The 19,524-nt window shown below is 49.6% G+C and overlaps 6 protein-coding genes across 6 annotated transcripts; 5 read left to right on the plus strand and 1 right to left on the minus strand.

Moving 5' to 3' along the window:
- Window positions 1–483: 483 nt before the first annotated feature.
- On the plus strand, window positions 484–1,740 carry C8Q69DRAFT_488427 (putative thioredoxin reductase; the record flags this gene model as incomplete). Its single annotated transcript, XM_028632049.1, has 3 exons — window positions 484–703; window positions 759–1,544; window positions 1,598–1,740. 3 exons carry the CDS (start codon window positions 484–486, stop codon window positions 1,738–1,740), a joined length of 1,149 nt encoding a protein of 382 aa, XP_028481934.1.
- A 983-nt stretch (window positions 1,741–2,723) lies between these two features.
- Window positions 2,724–7,007, plus strand: C8Q69DRAFT_530503 (ankyrin repeat-containing domain protein). The gene is made up of 4 exons (XM_028633730.1): window positions 2,724–3,502; window positions 3,553–4,201; window positions 4,260–4,866; window positions 4,916–7,007. Exons 1-4 carry the CDS (start codon window positions 2,990–2,992, stop codon window positions 6,873–6,875), a joined length of 3,729 nt encoding a protein of 1,242 aa, XP_028481935.1. The 5' UTR covers window positions 2,724–2,989; the 3' UTR covers window positions 6,876–7,007.
- A 185-nt stretch (window positions 7,008–7,192) lies between these two features.
- C8Q69DRAFT_478626 (monooxygenase) lies at window positions 7,193–9,022 on the minus strand. The gene has a single exon (XM_028631391.1). The coding sequence runs from the start codon at window positions 8,949–8,951 to the stop codon at window positions 7,368–7,370; it is 1,584 nt and encodes a 527-aa protein (XP_028481936.1). The 5' UTR covers window positions 8,952–9,022; the 3' UTR covers window positions 7,193–7,367.
- Window positions 9,023–9,600: 578 nt separating this feature from the next.
- Window positions 9,601–11,822, plus strand: C8Q69DRAFT_509926 (fungal-specific transcription factor domain-containing protein; the record flags this gene model as incomplete). Its single annotated transcript, XM_028633143.1, has 3 exons — window positions 9,601–9,975; window positions 10,077–10,568; window positions 10,629–11,822. The coding sequence occupies 3 exons, from the start codon at window positions 9,601–9,603 to the stop codon at window positions 11,820–11,822; spliced, it is 2,061 nt and encodes a 686-aa protein (XP_028481937.1).
- Window positions 11,823–13,403: 1,581 nt separating this feature from the next.
- Window positions 13,404–15,828, plus strand: C8Q69DRAFT_93154 (pH-responsive protein 2 precursor). The gene is made up of 5 exons (XM_028634177.1): window positions 13,404–13,761; window positions 13,841–13,878; window positions 13,950–13,975; window positions 14,112–14,873; window positions 14,969–15,828. The coding sequence occupies exons 1-5, from the start codon at window positions 13,678–13,680 to the stop codon at window positions 15,682–15,684; spliced, it is 1,626 nt and encodes a 541-aa protein (XP_028481938.1). The 5' UTR covers window positions 13,404–13,677; the 3' UTR covers window positions 15,685–15,828.
- Window positions 15,829–17,020: 1,192 nt separating this feature from the next.
- Window positions 17,021–19,506, plus strand: C8Q69DRAFT_478638 (major facilitator superfamily domain-containing protein). The gene has a single exon (XM_028631392.1). It carries the CDS (start codon window positions 17,307–17,309, stop codon window positions 19,158–19,160), a length of 1,854 nt encoding a protein of 617 aa, XP_028481939.1. The 5' UTR covers window positions 17,021–17,306; the 3' UTR covers window positions 19,161–19,506.
- Window positions 19,507–19,524: the final 18 nt, after the last annotated feature.

Genomic DNA, 19,524 nt, shown 5'->3' on the forward strand with positions numbered 1-19,524 from the left:
GTCCGATGGTAGTGGCCAAGAAACCTCATCTTCGAACAAATCTATAGGTATCCCATTACCGGTTTCTAAATTACTATGGGTTATTTCTGTGCCGGAGCGAAAGCATGTTAGTCGACACTAACCGAACTATGGACTAGGCCTGGGAGGAGTAACGCTCTTGTATACGACTTGTTACTAACGTATATGTGTTCTTCTGAATGTGCTTCCATTACATCTAGGTCTATTTACGTATGCTTGCTGGCTGACAGAATACAGTATTTTACATAAACATTCGGAATCGACTGGTTCCCTGCAGAGTTGCAGATCATAGATCGAAGCTAATTAGAAACTAGTTCTGCTCTTCACAGCAAGAAAGCCGCATTGCGCTAGTTAGTGGTTGTGACATGGATATATAAGAAGGAATTGTCGTCGCTGGCCGAGTTTGCTATTTTACTCTTCCCACTGACAGCCTTGTGGACGACCGAATCGGCGATTATGATCAAGATGATAGCTCTATTATATCTGTTCACTGCGTTCGCCACTTTATCACTGACGGCTTCCCTCCCAAAGACCGACTATGATGTGATTGTAGTCGGCGGAGGTCCCTCAGGGCTCAGTGCTGTCAGCGGCCTCTCGCGAGTCCTCAGAAAGACTGTGATGTTTGATTCGGGAGAATATCGCAATGCTCCCACTAGGAATATGCACGACGTGATCGGAAACGATGGTAAGCTTTATTTCAAGATCATGCGTACAAATGGACCCGACACTGACGTCCACAGGAACGGTTCCCAGCGAGTTTCGTGACCTTGCGCGTAAGCAGATCGCGAGATACAACAGTTCTACCTTTGTCGACACAAAGGTGGCGACTATTGACTTTGTCAATAATAGTTTCCTGGCTACCGACGTCAATGGGAAGAAATATACAGCACGGAAAGTCATCCTCGGCACCGGTCTCCGTGATGTTCTCCCCCCTATTCCTGGTCTCGAAGAGGCTTGGGGCAAGGGCGTGTATTGGTGTCCTTGGTGTGATGGATTTGAGCATCGAGACCAGCCTCTCGGCATCCTCGGCCCTATGAAAGACATTATGGGATCTGTGTTGGAAGTATACAGCACCCTCAACAAGGATATCATCGCCTTCGTGAGTGGAACGCAGACGGAAGAACAGGAAGCAATTCTTGACAAAGCGCACCCTAATTGGAGGGAGGTTATTGCCTCGTACGGCATTAAGCTAGACAACCGCACCATCACCGAGATTGAACGTGTTCAGGACGGTGAAGCTCACCAGGACAGCCAAGGAAGACAGTTCGATATATTCCGTCTTCATTTCGACCAAGGTGACCCGGTAATCCGGAACGCATTTCTCACGAATTTCCCAACCGAGCAGCGCTCCTCTCTCAGCACTGAGATGGGTCTCCAAATGCTCGGTAATAAGATCGATTCCCTAGCCAAGGGCTTGAGAACTAGCAAGACTGGTGTGTGGGCAGTGGGTGACGCAAACAGCGATAATAGTACCAACGTCCCTCATGCTATGTCAAGTGGTAAGACGGCGGCAGTCTATGCACATGGTGAGTTTTCTTTTAAGATCGTGCGAACTATCGTAGCTCTGACAGCGCATTAGTTGAAATGGCGAATGAAGAGGCAGAGGCTGCCATTTCGAAACGAACGTCGACACTCTCCGCCAGGGAGCTTCGGAAAGACACTGAGAGGCGCATGGGTCATGAGCTTGAAGATCTGTATGACACGCTGCGTCGCCGTGACTAAGAGGCGTTAGGTGGAAGTTTATGCCTCCGGCCTGTATCTATGCCCAGATAAACCTCGGCGTGGTCCCAGTACCTAGGTTTTTATACAGGCAAAAAGGATCGGCAGGATTTGGGACCACGATGAGTCTCTTTGGGCACACGCCGACCCATAGGTATCCGTCTGTTATTATTTTTGCTATGACAGATACCACCGTCACTGTTTATTTTAACCAGGAGATCCAGTAGCTCCTTTTTCACCCCCATGATGAGGACCATACGGACATCGGGGGTGTATTACCTTTCTGTACGCACACTAAATTTAATACATCGGATCCCAGTGTAACTATCTCGGATGCCACATGTTAGGTATATACTGGAAGCGCTTCTAGTGGCGATTCTCAATAGTATAAATCCGCTAGCCACCCCAAGACCTTCGAAGCTCCTGCCTAGCGACTGGTGGAGATTAGCGATCGCTGGATCCGTGAATAGGTCGAACGGTTGAGCGCCTGCCATTCCTTCGAAGATTTTCGATTCGTCCATCCATTGATCGTTGCAGGCCATACTTCCCCTGTTGGCGTTCTTGGACAATGCCCATAAAAGTGGTGGTCGCAACGGTGTGCTCGATGCTTCAACAATCAGCAAATCAGCTCCACCACGTATTTATTTAGATATCGTACCTGTCCTGGCTTTGTACATAGGACGACGAATGTAGCTAAAAGCCTCCGTTACTTCATGATCGGATGAAGAATGCCTTCGAGAGCCAGGCGCAGCAACAGAACAGTCAAGAATACTTTCGTCTAGTAGTAGGATCTCCCTTTACCTTCCGCATAGGATTTAGCTGACTTCGGCCTCCTAGGCAGTCTGCCGAACTAAGCATCTTCGCAACTCATGAGTATTCTTGACGGCTGATGCGGAACTTGATAGCCTGGCGCTCGGCTCTGACCCACGACAACAGGGCAGCCGTAGGTCCCAGGCACTTCAGTAACCATAATCGAATAACTAATTGCAGTTCTATGTCTACTCAAAGGCACCATTTAGAGACCTTTAGATAGTTCGAAATTCAAAACTTATCTCTTCCCGGTTGTATGATTGGTGCCACGTGGATGCACATCTCGTTCACGGCCATCTGCTGCAGTGCGCGAACTCAGCCTCGCCTGTCACTTCACCCTCGTGCGCTAAGTATCTCTTGAATACCACTTCGCGCACTTCGCGCACTTCGCCCACAAGTTCACGGTTATCTACAGGATCAACAAATACCATTATTCATTATCATGTCCATGAAGAGACTTATCCATGACAAACTTCGCATATCTTCAATACGTTCCCAGCGCGGCTCAGTAACTGATGGCGAGACACAGGCTGGACCGCACTACGACCGAGTGAGACCGCAAGGGATATCTGTGCTTGTTTCTGCTACATCTCGTATACTCACGCCCATAATAACGACACCTGAAGCAAGCAAAGATGACCTTTGGATGAAGGCGCTACGAATCCTTTCTGCAAGGGATAAAGGCAATGGAGATGTTCTGAAGAAAATTCTTTCAGAGACCAGCCGTTTCGATGGATTTACAGATATTCTCATCAGAGAGGTCCGGGCCAAGAGAGATATCTGCAAAAGAAAGAAATGGACTTTCGAGTTCAATGGTCGCACCATAAGTCTGGGAGAACAAGCAGAAAAGGTAATTCAATGGCTAGATAAAATCAAAGCCGTTGGTGATGTTACGGTCAATGTCGACCCTATACACGCAGGACTTCCATGGGCCGGAATCAGGATGCTACTTATAGTAAGAATCTCCATGGCGTTATAAGTCCATTTTGAATAACCGAATGCAAGGCAGTGACTTCCGAGTCCCATATGATGGGGACTCTCCTGGTTGGCCTCGACAAGGTTCTGTACCTGATCGATCGGTGCAAAGTATACGAATTACTCTATCCGCATAATTCTCTCATAGAGGATAGTTATCAAAATTTTGAATCCGCACTAGTTGGTCTATATGTCGTCATTCTTGACTTCTTGGCCGTGGCAGTTCAAACTTCCAAGAACAATGCCATCAAGAGGACCCTTACAGCATTCTGGTCATTGGACTGTATCAATAAATATGATACTCGCTTTCAGGAACTTATGACGCGCGTTGAAATCGAAGCTCATAACTGTGACCGTCTTTACAGCCGACACGAGCGACTCGTCTCTCAACAGCAGACGAGAGATTTGAAGCGTATACTTAGGGATCTTGAACAGTTGAATTCCACCCAAGGCCAAATTGAAATTGTCAAAGATAGGATTTCTGGCATCTGGGAATTCCTGGATGGCGAAAAGAGGCACGAAATGCTCTTATGGATATCAGTAATTCCATTTGAAGACCATCACAGGATGGCAAAGGAAGGACGGACAGAGGATACTGGGACATGGCTTTTGCGCCACGATCAGTATGTAGAATGGCAATCGTCTCAACAGTCTACGATATTATGGTTACATGGAATCCGTAAGTCTGCACAACTCTCTTGGTCGAGATTGTCAATGAGATTCTGACTTCTGGATAGCGGGAGCTGGAAAGACGAAGCTTGTTTCCCAAGTTATTGACAATCTCCAGCATGACTTATGTGAAGGGGCTTTGGTCTACTTTTACTGCAACCGCAACGAGGAATCTCGCCGAAAACCAGAGCAGATATTGCGCAGCTTTATCAAACAACTTTCAATATCGAACGATAAAAAGGCTATTCACCAAGCATTTATCAATTCTTACGACAAAAGGTGGCAGACTGGATTTTCCTCGAGAGATCCAAGTCTGGACGAATGTGAGAAACTCATTACCGATCTTGCATCGACATATCCAAAGGTGACATTTGTCCTGGATGCTCTAGATGAGACCGAGACACGCTCTCGGAAGAGGCTTTTTGATTTTTTCAATTACCTTATCGAACATGTCATCAACGCGAAGATATTCATATCCAGCCGACGTGACGGAGACATCAAGCGCCAACTCGAAAGAAAAGCAAATATTAGTATCGAAGCAACGGACAATCATGATGACATAGCGAAGTTTGTCGCGGAGAGAATTTCAGAAAACGAAAAGGATCGACAATATCCTATTTCCGAAAGTTTGAAATCCGAGATCATCGATACACTACTTCACAAGAGCCACGGAATGTAAGTTCCAACCGGTCCCTTGTTCTCTGTTCCCGCTAAACATTTAAAGGTTCCAGTGGGCGGCCTTACAAGTCGACCAAGTACTATCGTTAGACGTGGAACAAGATATATGCGATCGTTTAGGAAAGCTGCCCACCGATCTAAAATCAACCTACGATGAGATATATGAATCGATACAGACAAAGGGCTCAAAAGGGAGCGAAGCTAAAGTCGCTACTCGCGCCTTTCAATGGGTTATGGGTGCTCAAACTCCTCTATCCGCGAACGCACTACTTGCTGCTGTGTGGCAGGAACCTGGCAACAATAGAGTTAGCAAGCCTCAGCTTGACATTCAGTTTGTTCTGAATGCTTGCCATAATCTTTTAGTCATAGATCCTGTGACAAGGAGATGTTACTTTGCCCATTTATCTATACGGGAATATTTCGAAGAAAATCATCCACTTATTGGGCAACCCCATATTGTACTGACCAAAGTTTGCTTATTGTTACTCATTGATGACAATGTGAAAGCCGAGGAATGGCCAGAACCCCCGCTTAGCTCCAGCGGCACTATTTATAAGCTTACTGAGTATGCCGCGATCTACTGGATAGAACATTTAAGAAGATGTGACAGCATCTGCAGTGACGGCGAACTGTCTTGGCTTACAAGTCAATTCTTTGGTTCTGTCACAAGAAGCAGTTCGGCTTATATCCACTGGTTTGAATATTGGGCCGTGGACGAAGGACTTTTTACATGGGATATAATCAACCAGCTGCAACCGATCTCCAACCCTTTGCTAGCAATATGCAGATTTGGCCTCTGTAATGTTCTACAATGGTTGTGGGAGTCGGACTGTGATCCAAATCAAGTCAATGTCAATGGGGAATCACTGCTTCTACTGACAACCCTCGGTTCAGACCTCGAACTGGTTCAAATGTTGCTGGGTCTGGGAGCAGATGCTAATAGGCAATCGGCTCGCGGAGATTATGGCACCGCCCTCGCAGCGGCAGCATCGACGGGATCTCTGGAGATGGTCCAGTTACTATTAGATGCAGGGTCGAACGTGAATCAGGTATTACCGTCTGCACGCTATGGCAGTGCCCTAGCAGCAGCAGCATCATCGTCTCCGGGATCTGTAAAGATGGTCCAGCTGCTATTAGATGCAGGAGCCGATGTGAACCAGAAGTTGTCTTGCGGTGCCTTTGAGAGCGACCTTGCAGCAGCAGCACATGCAGGAAGCATGGAAATTGTCCAGCTACTGTTAGATGCAGGTGCCGACGTCAACCAAGTGCTCTCTTCCGGAGATCACGGCAACGCCCTAGCAGTAGCATTATATATGGGACGTGTGGAGATGGTCCGACTGCTATTAGATGCAGGGTCGGACATGCATCAGGTATTACCCTATGCACGCTATGGAAGTGCCCTAGCAGCAGCAGCATATTCGGGGCCTGTGGAGATAGTTCAGCTTCTATTAGACGCAGGAGCCGATGTGAATCAGAAGTTATCATGTGGGTACTATGGCAGCGCCTTGGCTGCAGCAGCATACGGGGGATCTGTTGAGACGGTTGAGCTGCTGTTAGATGCAGGGTCAGACGTGAATCAAGTCATACCCTATGGACGCTATGGAAGTGCCCTAGCAGCAGCAGCATATACGGGGACCACGGGTATCGTCCAGCTGTTATTAGACGCAGGTGCCGATGTGAACCAGAAGTTATCATGTGGGTATTATGGCAGCGCCCTGGCCGCAGCAGCATACGGGGGATCCGTAGAAACGGTCCAGCTATTGTTAGACGTGGGCGCCGATGTGAATCAGGAGCTATCGTGTGGACATTATGGCATGGCTGTGGTAGCAGCAATAGATGGCTGGGATGGAGATATGGCTGTAGTAGAAACATTGTTGGATGCAGGAGCAGACATCAGTCGACTACATACCCACTTGGAGCGGACGCTGGTACTGCGCTCACAGCAGCCTTGCGAAATAAGAGCCAAGAAAGGTGATGCAGTTAAGGCTCAATGGCCTTTGGTATAAAAGTTAGCCCTGATGTTATTGAGAAGTCGCTTCGTTACTTATAGTGACATTATTTGGCACAAGTGATACATAATTAGCTATAGACGTAACCAGAAGGTTTACTGTTGAAGGGCAAATATTATGAATTTCGGGTCAATACCCTAGGATAATATGGTATAATAGTGATATTTGAAATCACGCATCATGCCCAGTCTTGACGAGCTCTTAAGTTTCTTAATGCTTTGCAGGATCCTTGGACTTATATTGATCAATAAGTCAGTATAATAGAGCTATTATTGCGCTTAGAATAGTGCTCTCAAGATATGGAAGCCATTCATTGCATGTATTAGAGAGGTATTCTATTTATATTTGCGGCCGGAAAGCTACATATTATATAGTGATGTTAACCTCTTACTTCATAATTGTAGCACTCTATAAGTAGTTATACACAAGTCCTTGCCAACTAGATTACTCTCGCAAAGTGGTTAAGGGGGTTATAATCCCGTCATTGAATCAAGCCAAATCTTTCCTATCGCCAAACCAGCACTTGAGAACAGCTTCGATGGTTGCTTTACCTTCTGCAATGGGTGTATAGCGCCTGAAAACCCAAGCTATGCGCATATCGGGCCGGATCAACACAGCCACGACATCTTTCCATTGATGAGTAGTGCTGAACGTAGAGGATGACAACCTGGTTATCTTATCATTCCAATGCTGACATACGGCGTGCAGTTCCGCGATCTCAGCTGCCTTGTCACATTGGCTGCTATTGCGCAGCAGAAGGACAAAGCGGTCAATCTTTGTCGCCTGGAATAATTCGTTTTCTGTCTCGAACCCCAGATGAGTCACTCTAGCCCCTACCAGCGGATCGTATTGCTCTCCATTGCCAGAGTCTGCATGGAGACGATACGGGGATGTAGGCTCGCCAAAACCAGTCACTCGTCGAGCCCAGAGCGCGTTCAGATCCGGGTTCTTTAGAGCTTCACATAGAACCTCTCGAAGGGCAACATCCTGCGGTTTGTCGGCCACGAGTACTGCCGTCTGCGCTTGGACATTGGAAATCACTGCCTCGGCTGCTGCATGACGTTCAGCGGTATAACTGTCTAGTATGCGCTCTACTAAGTCGTCATCTTGCTTGGAGCTCAGCACCAGTGCTAGCTTCCAGGCGAGATTGGTCGCGTCTTGAATTCCCAGATTCATGCCTTGGCCGCCAGCTGGGAAGAACTGGTGAGCGGAGTCTCCAGCAAGAAAGACCCTTCCGGCGCGAAAGGACGTCGCAAGGCGACAAGAGTTCCCAAATCGTGACAACCACAGTGGTGAGTGCGCTCCAAGGTCAGAGCCAAATCCATCTCGCATACATTCTCTGACTTCGTCTATTGTCGGCTCGTCGTATAGCGGCTTCAGCATGGAGTCTTTGAATAGTCCAACGAATCGATAGTGCACACCATCTCCGAGAGGAACAATCATACATCCTCCCTTTGAACCTCTCGAGGTTGTTATTGTTCCCACTTGCTCGCTCAGCTGAATGTCAGCTAGCATTCCAGCTATGGAGCTTCGACTGCCTTCGAACGGGATCTCAGCCGCGCGGCGTACAGCGCTGTGTGTACCGTCACAACCGATGAGCAATTTAGCCTCGAGCGTGAGTTCACCACCGACGGTAAGTTGTTCAGCACATACAAGGACTTTCTCTCGGTCCTGGCACAGGCTCTCAAATCTGAGTCCCCAGAGGAATCTCACTCCAGCCTCCTCGCATCGGTTCAGCAGCAAGGCCTCTGTTTGAGCTTGTGGGATAGCCAGGTTGTGACTGTGGCGCATCCCTAGGACGTCATAGTTTAAGTCGAGAAGGGTTTCCAAAGCACCGAAGTGTGCCTTGTGCAGAGCAAGTCCGGCATCGAGGAAGTCTTGTGCAACTCCTCTGGATTCGAACGTTGCCAGAGAACCGGCGGACATGGATAACGCCTTGGAGTAGGTTGGTCTTGCATCTCGCGAGCTGATCGAGTCTATGACCAGCACGTCGATATTCGCACGACGGAGTTCGAGGGCTAACCAAAGACCTGTTGGTCCGGAACCAACGATGAGGATGTCTGAAGAAATCATGTTAGTGTCCTGATTATTCTCCTGAGTTTTGCTTTGGAAAAATACAACCAGACACGGAATATATATATATTCATGCAACACACGAGACGGATACGGAGAAACAAGTGCAGTTACCTAAACAGAAGCCTTGTATAACATAGACTATCCTCATAACTGTTACATTTTGGGGGATCGAAAGGCCAGGATTGCCCCGAGAGGACCGATCATACGGATGCTACGCTCGGCCATGTCAATCTTACACACGCGTTGAAAACACGGACCACAAGTAGATACCACAGAGACTATTCTTGTCTGTGTCACGTTTGATGTCGTTTGTCGAGTCCCGTGCTGTCTTTCCAATCAGGGATCGATCCCAGACTAGTTCCCACGCCAAGAAAGAGACATCGTGCGACGTGAATCTGCCCTGCGATGTTAGGATGTGGTGGTTGGCCCAAGTGTCTCCGGATCAGGGGGGCGTTTCGGTGCTATCGGGCGTTTCGGTTTTCTCGGCGGCAAACGTTGAAACGCAAGTCGATAGATGCATCAGAGATTAAGGCTGTGCATGGATGGGCGTCAAGGTGTAAGACGTTGGCTGGAGAGTACTTTTACATCTTCGACTGTTTTTGACCACGGCTTCACCACCTCCCCCGCGGCAATCTAAGAGGCGGCTATGCAAAACGCAGATACAAACGCGGATCACACCGCTCCTCGGCTCAATCGGCGATCGTGCTTGTCTTGCTATGAGCGCAAGATCAAGTGTGATCGCCGCGAACCATGTTCTAATTGCTCCAAGTCCAACGAGCGATGTGATTATCCGCGATCTCGTATCCGTCGGAACCGGCCCCGACGTCAGGATCCAAGTGATTCAGCTCTTGCAGACCGAACAACAAACGGCCGAAGAAGGCCCGGCAGGGACGACCGCGCCGACATTATATTTGTCAAAGTCGCACCGGTTGTTATCAAAGAGAACGGCTATCTTGTTGCGGACCATTCCGGCAAAAGCAGATTCTTGGCGAGTGATGCGTGGGCTAATGTCAAAACTGAGGTAAGCAGCCGACTCTAATGGAGAGTTAACTTAGTCTTCCCCCGTGGGCAATCTTGATTAGATTGGTTTATCATGTGGCCTTGGTCTGACGTCCTCGACAGGAGAGTAACTTCACAGATGTGCTGCTGGGAGATGGCGATCGCGCTTCTACAGTATCGGGACCGTCGCACATGTACTTATTTCCGCTAGCAGGTAACAGTATTCCAGGGACGCAGTCATGGACGCCAGAAGACCGTGCCTACAGAAGGCCATGGGTGCCTACCCCGATTGAACTGGAGACATGTTGGCACATCTTTCTTGAGAACGTGGACCCAGTGGTTCGGATTCTTCACAAACCGACTATCCGGAACCTGCTGGACGAGGCTCAACAGAAAGGACTGGAAGGCCTCCCGAAGCCTTCAATCGCTTTACTTCTCGCTATCTGCTTCTGTGCTATGGTGACACTGGACCCATGGCGGTCAAGGGCCCTTTTCAATGCCGACGGTAATGAAGCGATGCAACATTGTAAACATGCTGTTGAACATGCAATGGCAGAGGCGCAGCTTATACAGACGCGTGACATCCAAGTGCTTCAAGCATTTACTCTGTTCTTGGTCAGCAAATTCCATTCTCCTATATGAAACTGTACGGACTGACGCGGTTATGCTCTCTAGACGTGTGTTCAGCGGAAGAACTCGCAGCCCGTGTGGACACTGATCGGCCTGGCCATTCGTATTGCGACGTCACTGGGGTTGCACCAGGAAAGCGTTAATTTCGGCCTCTCTCCGTTTGAGATTGAGATGCGTCGGCGACTATGGTGGCAGCTTCACTTGTTGGATATGCGTGCCTCCGAAGATTGCAGCTACGGGGGAGTCACGAGTATCTTCTACGAATCCAACACCCGTTTGCCGCTGAACATCAATGATTCCGACCTGGACTCAAGTGCAACGGCGCCGCCCACGGAACGCGAGGGGCTGACGGAGATGTCGTTTAGTCTCCTACGCTATGATGTCTGTTCCGCTACCATGCGTATGCGGAAGCTGCATTATCCAGACGCTACCTCGGACGATGCCGTCGAAGGTTTGTCGTCTTCAGCTTCTTCGTTCAGGAAGAAGGAAGCGTTGATCGAAGAGCTGTCCTCCTATGTCCACCAGCGGTACCTTCAATACTTTGCCTCTAACCCACAGTCGCCTTTGTGTGCGTTAGCCGCGGAGACGGGCAAGTTGGTTCTCACGAAGACGCGGCTCGTAGCTCATCACAAGCTTCTGCAGCAGTTAGCAGGTCCTGGGAGTCGGGACTCGAGCCCTGGTCATATGGACGCAACGATCCAAGTGCCTGATTTCTTTCCTGATTCCTTCCTGGAAGATTTATTTATCTCGTCTGTGTCCCTGCTGGAGTCGCAGGTGCGTCTCTCGTCGGACTCCCAGTTTGCACAGTGGCGTTGGCTCCTTGGATTCTATAACCAGTGGCACGCAACGTCGTTCATTCTGTCACAGCTCTGTATCCGACTGGAAGCGTTGCGAAACACAACCACAGCATGTTCTCCATCCGTCCTGGAGAAACTCGGACGTGCCTGGCGAGCCGTCGAGGCAACCTTTGCCATGTATCAGAAGCAAGATGATGCGTACGACCCGGATGGATCTAGCAGGAGCGCGCGTTGGGGCCCTCTCGAATTCCTGCGGCAGAAAGTCGAGCAGAAATTGACCATAGCAGGCTTCGACGGCGTCTGGAGCCCCAACCGCGAAAGCTTGAATTCCTATAGTTTGTCGACCATGCCCCCCATGGAATGCACTGGGGACGATCTCGCGTATAATACTTGTAGCGCGGACGTCTTCAATACGTTAGGCTTATTCACGCTAGATCTCTAATTCTGGGGGAGGCGGGAAGAAAACAAAGAAAAAGCGCGCAGGGCCGCGCAAGCTGTCAGTGCCATTGGTAGAAAGGCTTTTGCAATGGTCTGTTATGCGGCGGCATGTGAGATCAGCCTTGCCTGTGTGGACAAGTAAAGTACTACTACGGTTGGTGCGCGTTAGACGGGCAGTGAAGAGCAATGATAATAATAATAATAATAAATCTCGCTTGGGTGGGCACCAGGAGAGCCAATAATGATAATAATAAAATTGTGCCGATGCATACCCGAGACAACCGCTCGCAGTCCCACTGGGAGATTGTAGGGCAGGCGGGGAGATACAATCTAGTATATTATTACCATAGATGGCATGGCATATCCAGGTAAAATAAAGGAAAGAAAGTATGAGGAAGACGCTCCACACTGATATGGTCGTTCAGATTCAGGCGGAACAGGGCAGTCCCTGGATGGCAGTAATCCTTTCACGCCGTGATGGTTGATTATTGAGTGCCCTGGTTGAAGTGCATTTTCTTTTCGTCCTCTCCGATCGGTAGATGTAGAGTACTTGTTGATCGGTCTTCTGCCCTTGAGAAAATCTTGACTTCATGGAGTCATGACCGACCTATCTACCCCAGAGACATGGTAACGATACTGGGGGACTGCAAACCGGATTTGTCGACTGTTCGTGCCCCCTTTTCCCTTTCCCCCCTCTTCCTTTTTTCACTGCTATATTTGGAGTTACTTATCGACTGCGCCTCGGAAGACGGGAGTTAGCCCGCCGTGCCAAAGAAAGCGTCGGAAGCAGAGACATCCTCGTCGACTTAATAATAGTAAATAGTTCGTCTGAGGGAGCAGTCCACTCATCTGCCAGACTGGAGACACTAGCGAAGCGACCATGCCCACAAAGGTGACGGGCGTGGAATGTCCGACGATTGTCGTCGAGAGACAAGCTTTTCTTAGCTTTTTGCTCGGGTGAACCGGCGCGATCTGGCTTCCAAGACGGATGTTACCGACCGTTCTGATTTGCCAAGATTCGGCAAAGATATACGTATGCCATGGGCAGTGGGGATGCAGAAACCACGATGGCTTTTGACGGCGTCGCACCCAGCGCAGCAGGGGTGGCTTCTTGAGGGGGGAGGGCGAGCAATCCCAGACAGTGATCCGGCCCCTAGTCGTGCAAGTCTGAAGCCAGCCACTGAAGGAGAGAGAGAGAGTGTGTGTGTGTGTGTGCGTTGTATCAAGTAATAGATAGATAGATGGTCTGTAGAGTTGAAGACAGGATCAGTCAGTGAGGTTTCTTTCTCGAGTTCCGCAGAATAGAACATTGTTACCAACCAATCGACCCACCGCACTGGGATTCGATTTTTTCTTTTTTATTTTCTTCTGTAAGCAGAGCAGAGCAGAGCAGAGTAATAATAATAATGATGATGATGATTATCATTATTATTGTTGCTACGCTGACCAGGACTCTCGGTCGATCTGGCAGTGGGGCAGGATAACGTTCTGCGACGATTAATTATTCGCAGTGAAACGGCATGTCAATCCGCCAGAACCACACAGAAGACACAGAACAGCGCGACACGCCATGTCTTGCGATGGCTCCAAATTCTCCTGGTCTAGCCGGCTTAGGCGTCTTCAGCCCCCTTGAGCGAGCGAACCGGCTAGACGGGCATCGTTGAAATGCCCTCTTGAATGCTGGTCGTTCCCCGGCTCGTTTCTATCTCTACTTTTCTCTCCATCATCCCTCGTACTCCCCAACAAGAGGCCACGACTGGGCAACTCCTCTTCCTTTTTCTTCCCACCTTCGTTTCCATTTATTTTACCCAGTCTCTCGTTACTGTCTCCTTGACAATCGCTATTTTTGTTCTGCCGCCATGAAGTTTGGCTCTACTCTGGCGGGCGCCGCCCTCTTTGCGTCCACGGCACTGGCTGCTGATGTGCCCGCAATCGTGGCAAAGGTAGATAGATAAACGGAGACCGTCTGAAGGATCGATATACCATAGATCCAGTTGCTGATAATTACTTGTGCTGCAATAGGGCTCCAAGTTCTTCTATTCTAACAATGGCACTGAATTGTAAGCCCCCTTTACTGAGAGGATAAACAGAGAGAGAGAGAGAGAAACTGACTACGGCTTCTTGTTGACAGCTACATCCGTGGTGTCGCATACCAACGTACGTTGTTGAGCCATCCTACTTATCTTTCCTGTCTATCTATGTATCTATCTATCTATCTATCCACATGGCGATCCTCCTCCACATGGTTGCGTGTGCCAAGTCCAGTCCAGCTGATACAAGATCGATCCGACAGAGGACTACACCGGCAACGGCACCACTACCAGCACCAACTATATCGACCCTCTGGCTGATGCGACGACTTGCAATCGCGACATTCCCTACCTTGTGCAGCTGCGCACCAACGTTATCCGTACTTATGCCATCGACCCGACCGCCGATCATTCCGAATGTATGCAGGCCCTCGCGGACGCGGGTATCTATGTCATCTCCGACCTGTCGTCCCCGAGCGAGTCGATCAACCGCGACGATCCCTCCTGGAACGATGATCTCTATGTTCGCTACACCAGTGTCATCGATTCGCTGGCCAACTACACCAACGTGATCGGTTTCTTCGCTGGCAATGAAGTCGCCAACCAGGCGAACAACACCAACTCGCTGGCCTATGTCAAGGCCGCCGTGCGCGACATGAAGGCCTACATCAAGCAGAAGAACTACCGTAGCTCTCTCGCCATTGGATATGCTACCGATGACGATGCCTCTATCCGTGACGACCTGGCCAGCTACCTGAACTGCGGCGACCAGGACGACGCTATCGACATGTTCGGTTACAACATCTACGAGTGGTGCGGTGACTCTTCCTTCGTCACTTCCGGCTACTCTGCCCGCACCGAGGAGTTCAAGAACTACTCGATCCCTGCCTTCTTCTCTGAGTACGGTTGCAACACTCCCAGCCCTCGCAAGTTCACCGACGTCCCCGTTCTTTTCGGTCCCAAGATGGATGACGTCTGGAGCGGTGGTATTGTTTACATGTACTACGAGGAAGCCAACGATTTCGGTACGTGCATCGTCACCACGGAAGTGACATATATATATATAATATATATATAAGCTCTTGTCCGTTGGAGAAATACGTACTAACGTAATAAACAGGTCTGGTCTCGATCTCCGGTAACGAGGTCAAGACTCTTCAGGATTTCGACAACCTCTCCAAGCAGATGGCCACTGTGAACCCGACTGGTGTCAACAGTGCCTCGTACACGCCCACCAACTCTCCTCGTGCCTGCCCTACCGTCGGCTCCAACTGGGAGGCTTCCAGCAAGCTGCCGCCTACCCCCAACAAGGAGCTCTGTGAGTGCATGGTCTCCTCGCTGACTTGCGTGGTGAAGGACTCGGTCGACACCACCGAATACGCTAAGCTCTTTGGCACCGTGTGCGGCTACGGTGTCTGCGATGGTATCGCCTCCAACTCCACCACCGGTGACTATGGTGCCTACAGCATGTGTAATTCCGAGCAGCAGCTGTCTTTTGTCATGAACCGTTACTACGTGGAGCAGTCCGCCAAGGGTAACGGTGCTTCTGCTTGCGACTTCGGCGGCGCTGCCTCCACCAAGGCATCCACCAAGGCTACTGGAACTTGCGCTACCCTGATGAAACAGGCTGGCACTGATGGTACCGGCACCGTCACCTCCGCTCCCACCGGCACTGGCGACTCTGGCGCGTCTGCTAGCTCTTCCAGCTCCAAGGGCGCTGGTGCTCGCGCCATCAGCACTCCTGGTAGCGTTGCTGTCCTTGGCGGTACCAGCTTCAAGCTCGGTGCGTACGTCATCACCGCTGTCCTCACCGGTGCTGGTATGATTCTGCTGTAGATTATATTTGACTGGAATAATTATTCCCTTGGGGCTTTTGTGTGTGTGTGTGTGGCTATTTCGTAGCTGGGTGTGAGGCTACCCCCTTGGGGTCTTTTAGATGCTCAATTTATTTTACTCTATTCATTCGAATGTCTTATCAATCATCAATCAACATGTTTCCTTCCGCGTGTGTTCCAGTCCCCTTACTACTTGGTTTCCTTTAGTTTTGAGAAATCCCCTCGAGATAAGGTGGTGTTTCATTGACCCCTTCCTCTTAATTTCTTATCCTTCCTCGACATGCGCTTATGGGGAACCACGATTTCTGTAATATTCAATTCTATTGCATTTCGACTCTTATGATCATTATTCTGCGTACTGGGTTCTCCGACGCAAGGAGGGCCGGTCGCTACCGACATCCACTCCAGAACTCACATGTTTGCTACAAAAAACATTACTTTCACATCAACGCTAGAATTTCTCGAACTGGTAGTATCTACTACTCCGCCCAAGCTATTCATGGGCTACAGAGTTGGATATACGTTAACTTCTTCCACCCTCCATTTGACAGAAAGGAACATGTGAAATAATTCAGATCTTTAGCACAGTATTCTAGTCATGTTATCCGGTGTCACCAGTTGCACTTTGATTCTTTTACTTTGATCTAAAACCCCTTGACATGTTGTACCTAGGTAGGATCTGCATAGCCTATTAGAGAAACCCCGGGCAGCAGAACAGCGAGCTAATAAGGAACAATGTCTTTACAAACAAGAGTAGATCTCTGTGAATAAGCTAAGCGCTAACTTAGATTGAGCACATTCTTCGACCTTGTTGAGGCTGTTATGAGCTCTTCGTTACTATGATATATATAATATATATCGAGAAAGCTTCGACACTCGCAATACAAGGGGATCCCACTAATCCTATTAATAAAAGATAACCTAAGCGGTTAGTGCCTTCAAACAAACTTCCTGGTCTATAGGAAGCAGCCTAGGAAGCGCTTTGTAGCGAGTTTATTTTCTTCTTTCAGCGCCGTTTTGCGTCAAAACCTTGATTAAAGCTTAAGATTTAAAGATTATTATTTTTGCGCTCTGCAGCGCAATCAGATACTGATTTATATGGTGATTTTCCTCCGCGAGTCTAATATTGGTAATAGTAAGTTAATAGTGTATATGCTCATGGATGTGAAGAAGAATTGCGGTTCATCAACAGTTCGCAGTGGTTATACTGCAGCTTCCTCGGGATGCCGAATATGGAATGCCCGGTCGGTATCTCGTCCCTCCGACCGTCGGAGTTCAAGCGCAGCAAATTTCTGGAAGAAAAACTGGTTCATATGATGTTTACTCTATTCTAATTTCTAGGCATCGACGCGATGACAGCGGCTATGCGGGGAACAGCCCGAGAAGTTGTGGAGGCGCTCTTACATTCATCTCGTCCATTCACTCTCATCTTCACCAAGCTCACCGCATAGAAAGTGATATTCCGTACCAAGTGGATCCAGGACCGTCGGACCAGGAGACTGATAAGGACTTTCATCAGGACAACCCAGTCCAGACTTTTGACGACGGAATATAAGAGACCCAGAGTACGATCAGCCAGAGTGAACGCACATTGTAGCGATTCCAACCGCGGTCGCTGTCGATATGTCCATCGAGCAACTACATCCAAACCACCCTTATACGGGGACCTCAACACCATTATCGCCACGGTCCTCGTTTTCAATCAACGCAACCACACCTGCGACGCCTGCCACAGGCACACAGACATCTGCAACGGGCACAAACACGCCCGATCCGCTCTTGGGCCATCGGTCTGACTACTTCTCACAGAATGAAGGCGGAAGCCAGCTGCGAACAGCACCACCTATCCATCCACTGGTAGAGACGCTCAAGATTCCATCGCATGAGCCTTCACAGCAGGAAGGTGACTCGCAGAACGGTGACGCGGTTGTCAACTTGACCAGCCGGGATATCCCTCTCGGTCCCGTATTGAATAGGAGACCCTCAGTGACACCCAGCCACGTTGAAGCGGCCGGCATCAAGGCCGTCTCGCAAGGAGTTCCGCCAGAACTACGTAACTTCGCCTCGGAGATTGTGTTGATCTTCGTCTGCTCAGCTGGTCTTATGCTTTTCTCTTTTCTTCTGGGGGATGTTATTGTCACTCAGCAGCAATTCAAGAATGCTCTAGGAATCAAGAACACAGAGCTCCCTTGGCTGGTGGGAGCGTTCAACGTCGCCAACGGAATGTCGGTTGTTATCTCGGGATCGATCGCAGATCTTGTACCGCCAAAGCGTCTCATGGTATCTGCCTTTCTCTGGCTGACAGTGTGGAATGTCGTGGGGGCATTCAGTCTTACACCCTCGCGGTACGTCCTCTTCTTCATCGTCCGCGCAATGCAGGGTCTAGCGATCGGTGTTTTGGTCTCTGGATGCATGAGCATCCTCGGCCGCGTCTACAAACCGGGGCTGCGGAAGAATCGCGTGTTCTCAGCCATGGCGGCGACTGCTCCCTTTGGCTTCTTCCTCGGAGCTATCCAGGGAGGCGCTCTGTATACCCATCTCCAATGGGTCTTTGGGACCAATGCCATCCTCACGAGTCTTTGTGCAATTGCCGCCTACTTCTCGATTCCAGCATTACGTCCGGTTGCCGATGTTGCGGGTGCTGATGCCCCCACCCTGCGTCAGTTTGATATCCTCGGTGCCGGTCTGGCGGTATCTGGCTGTGTCTGTCTGCTGTTCGGCCTCACGCAGGGATCCGTCACTTCCTGGTCACCTTATACGTACGCGCTTATTGTAGTCGGCATTCTCTCCTTCGTGGGTCTGTTCTTCGCCGAACGCCGTGTACCCAGACCCTTGATACCCAGCAGACTCTGGAAAACAAAGGGTTTTACACCGCTCATGATCGCCTATTTCCTGGGGTTTGGCTCCTTCTTCGGCGCCTGGCAGTTCTACGCTATCCAATTCTGGCTGCGAATCCAGCACGCGAGCCCTCTGACAGTCGGTTTGTATCATCTCCCTAATGCCATCGTTGGTGTCTTTGCCACCTGGGTTGTTAGTCGGACCCTACACCTAGTCCCGGGCCACTATATCTACGCCGTGTCTATGTTAGCATTCACACTGGGGCCCGCCTTCTTCCTCCCGCAGAAAGCGGACACAACCTACTGGGCTCTCTCTCTTCCCGGCGTGGCACTTGTGACTTTCGGGCCAGACCTGGCGTTTGCCGCCGCGAGCATTTTCATTACAAGCAATGTGGCGCGGTCATACCAAGGCACTGCCGGCAGTTTGCTCGTTACGAACCAGAATTTATCTTCCGCCATCATGACTAGTGTTGCAGATGCCATCGGCTCCAGGGTCGACAAGGACGCATCGGGGGCAATAGGGCTGGATGGGCTGAGAGCGATATGGTGGTTCGCACTATCAATGCAGCTAGTCGCTGCCTTGGTTACGATTATCTGGGTGCGGATACCCAAGGAAGAGGAAAAGGAGCATGTTACCTGATGGATACCGTGCTTGAGTACCTAAATGATGGTAGAACCTGGCGACCCGGGTGGTTCCTTTGATGAGTTACATTTTTCAAGACCATGACATCAATCGTACGAGACTGATAGACTTTCACTCCCACGAACCCAGTTGGGAGCTGGATAGAACGTTGTCAGATAGACTGCTTACGTGAATGCAAGTGGCGCTTTCACCCCAGACTGCTTTCAAGTTCAATTGTTAACCTTTTCGGGTGGCTTGCATCTTGTAACGGAGTATCACCCACATATTTTCCACGGAGAACTGAGAGTGGGAGTATTATTCATTCTAGAGGTGCGAAATGTCGAATTATACTCATTGTCAACCCGAATACAGCGCTTAGTCG

This window comes from Paecilomyces variotii (genome assembly GCF_004022145.1).
Source record: "Paecilomyces variotii strain CBS 101075 chromosome Unknown C8Q69scaffold_13, whole genome shotgun sequence".
Taxonomy (NCBI): domain Eukaryota; kingdom Fungi; phylum Ascomycota; class Eurotiomycetes; order Eurotiales; family Thermoascaceae; genus Paecilomyces; species Paecilomyces variotii.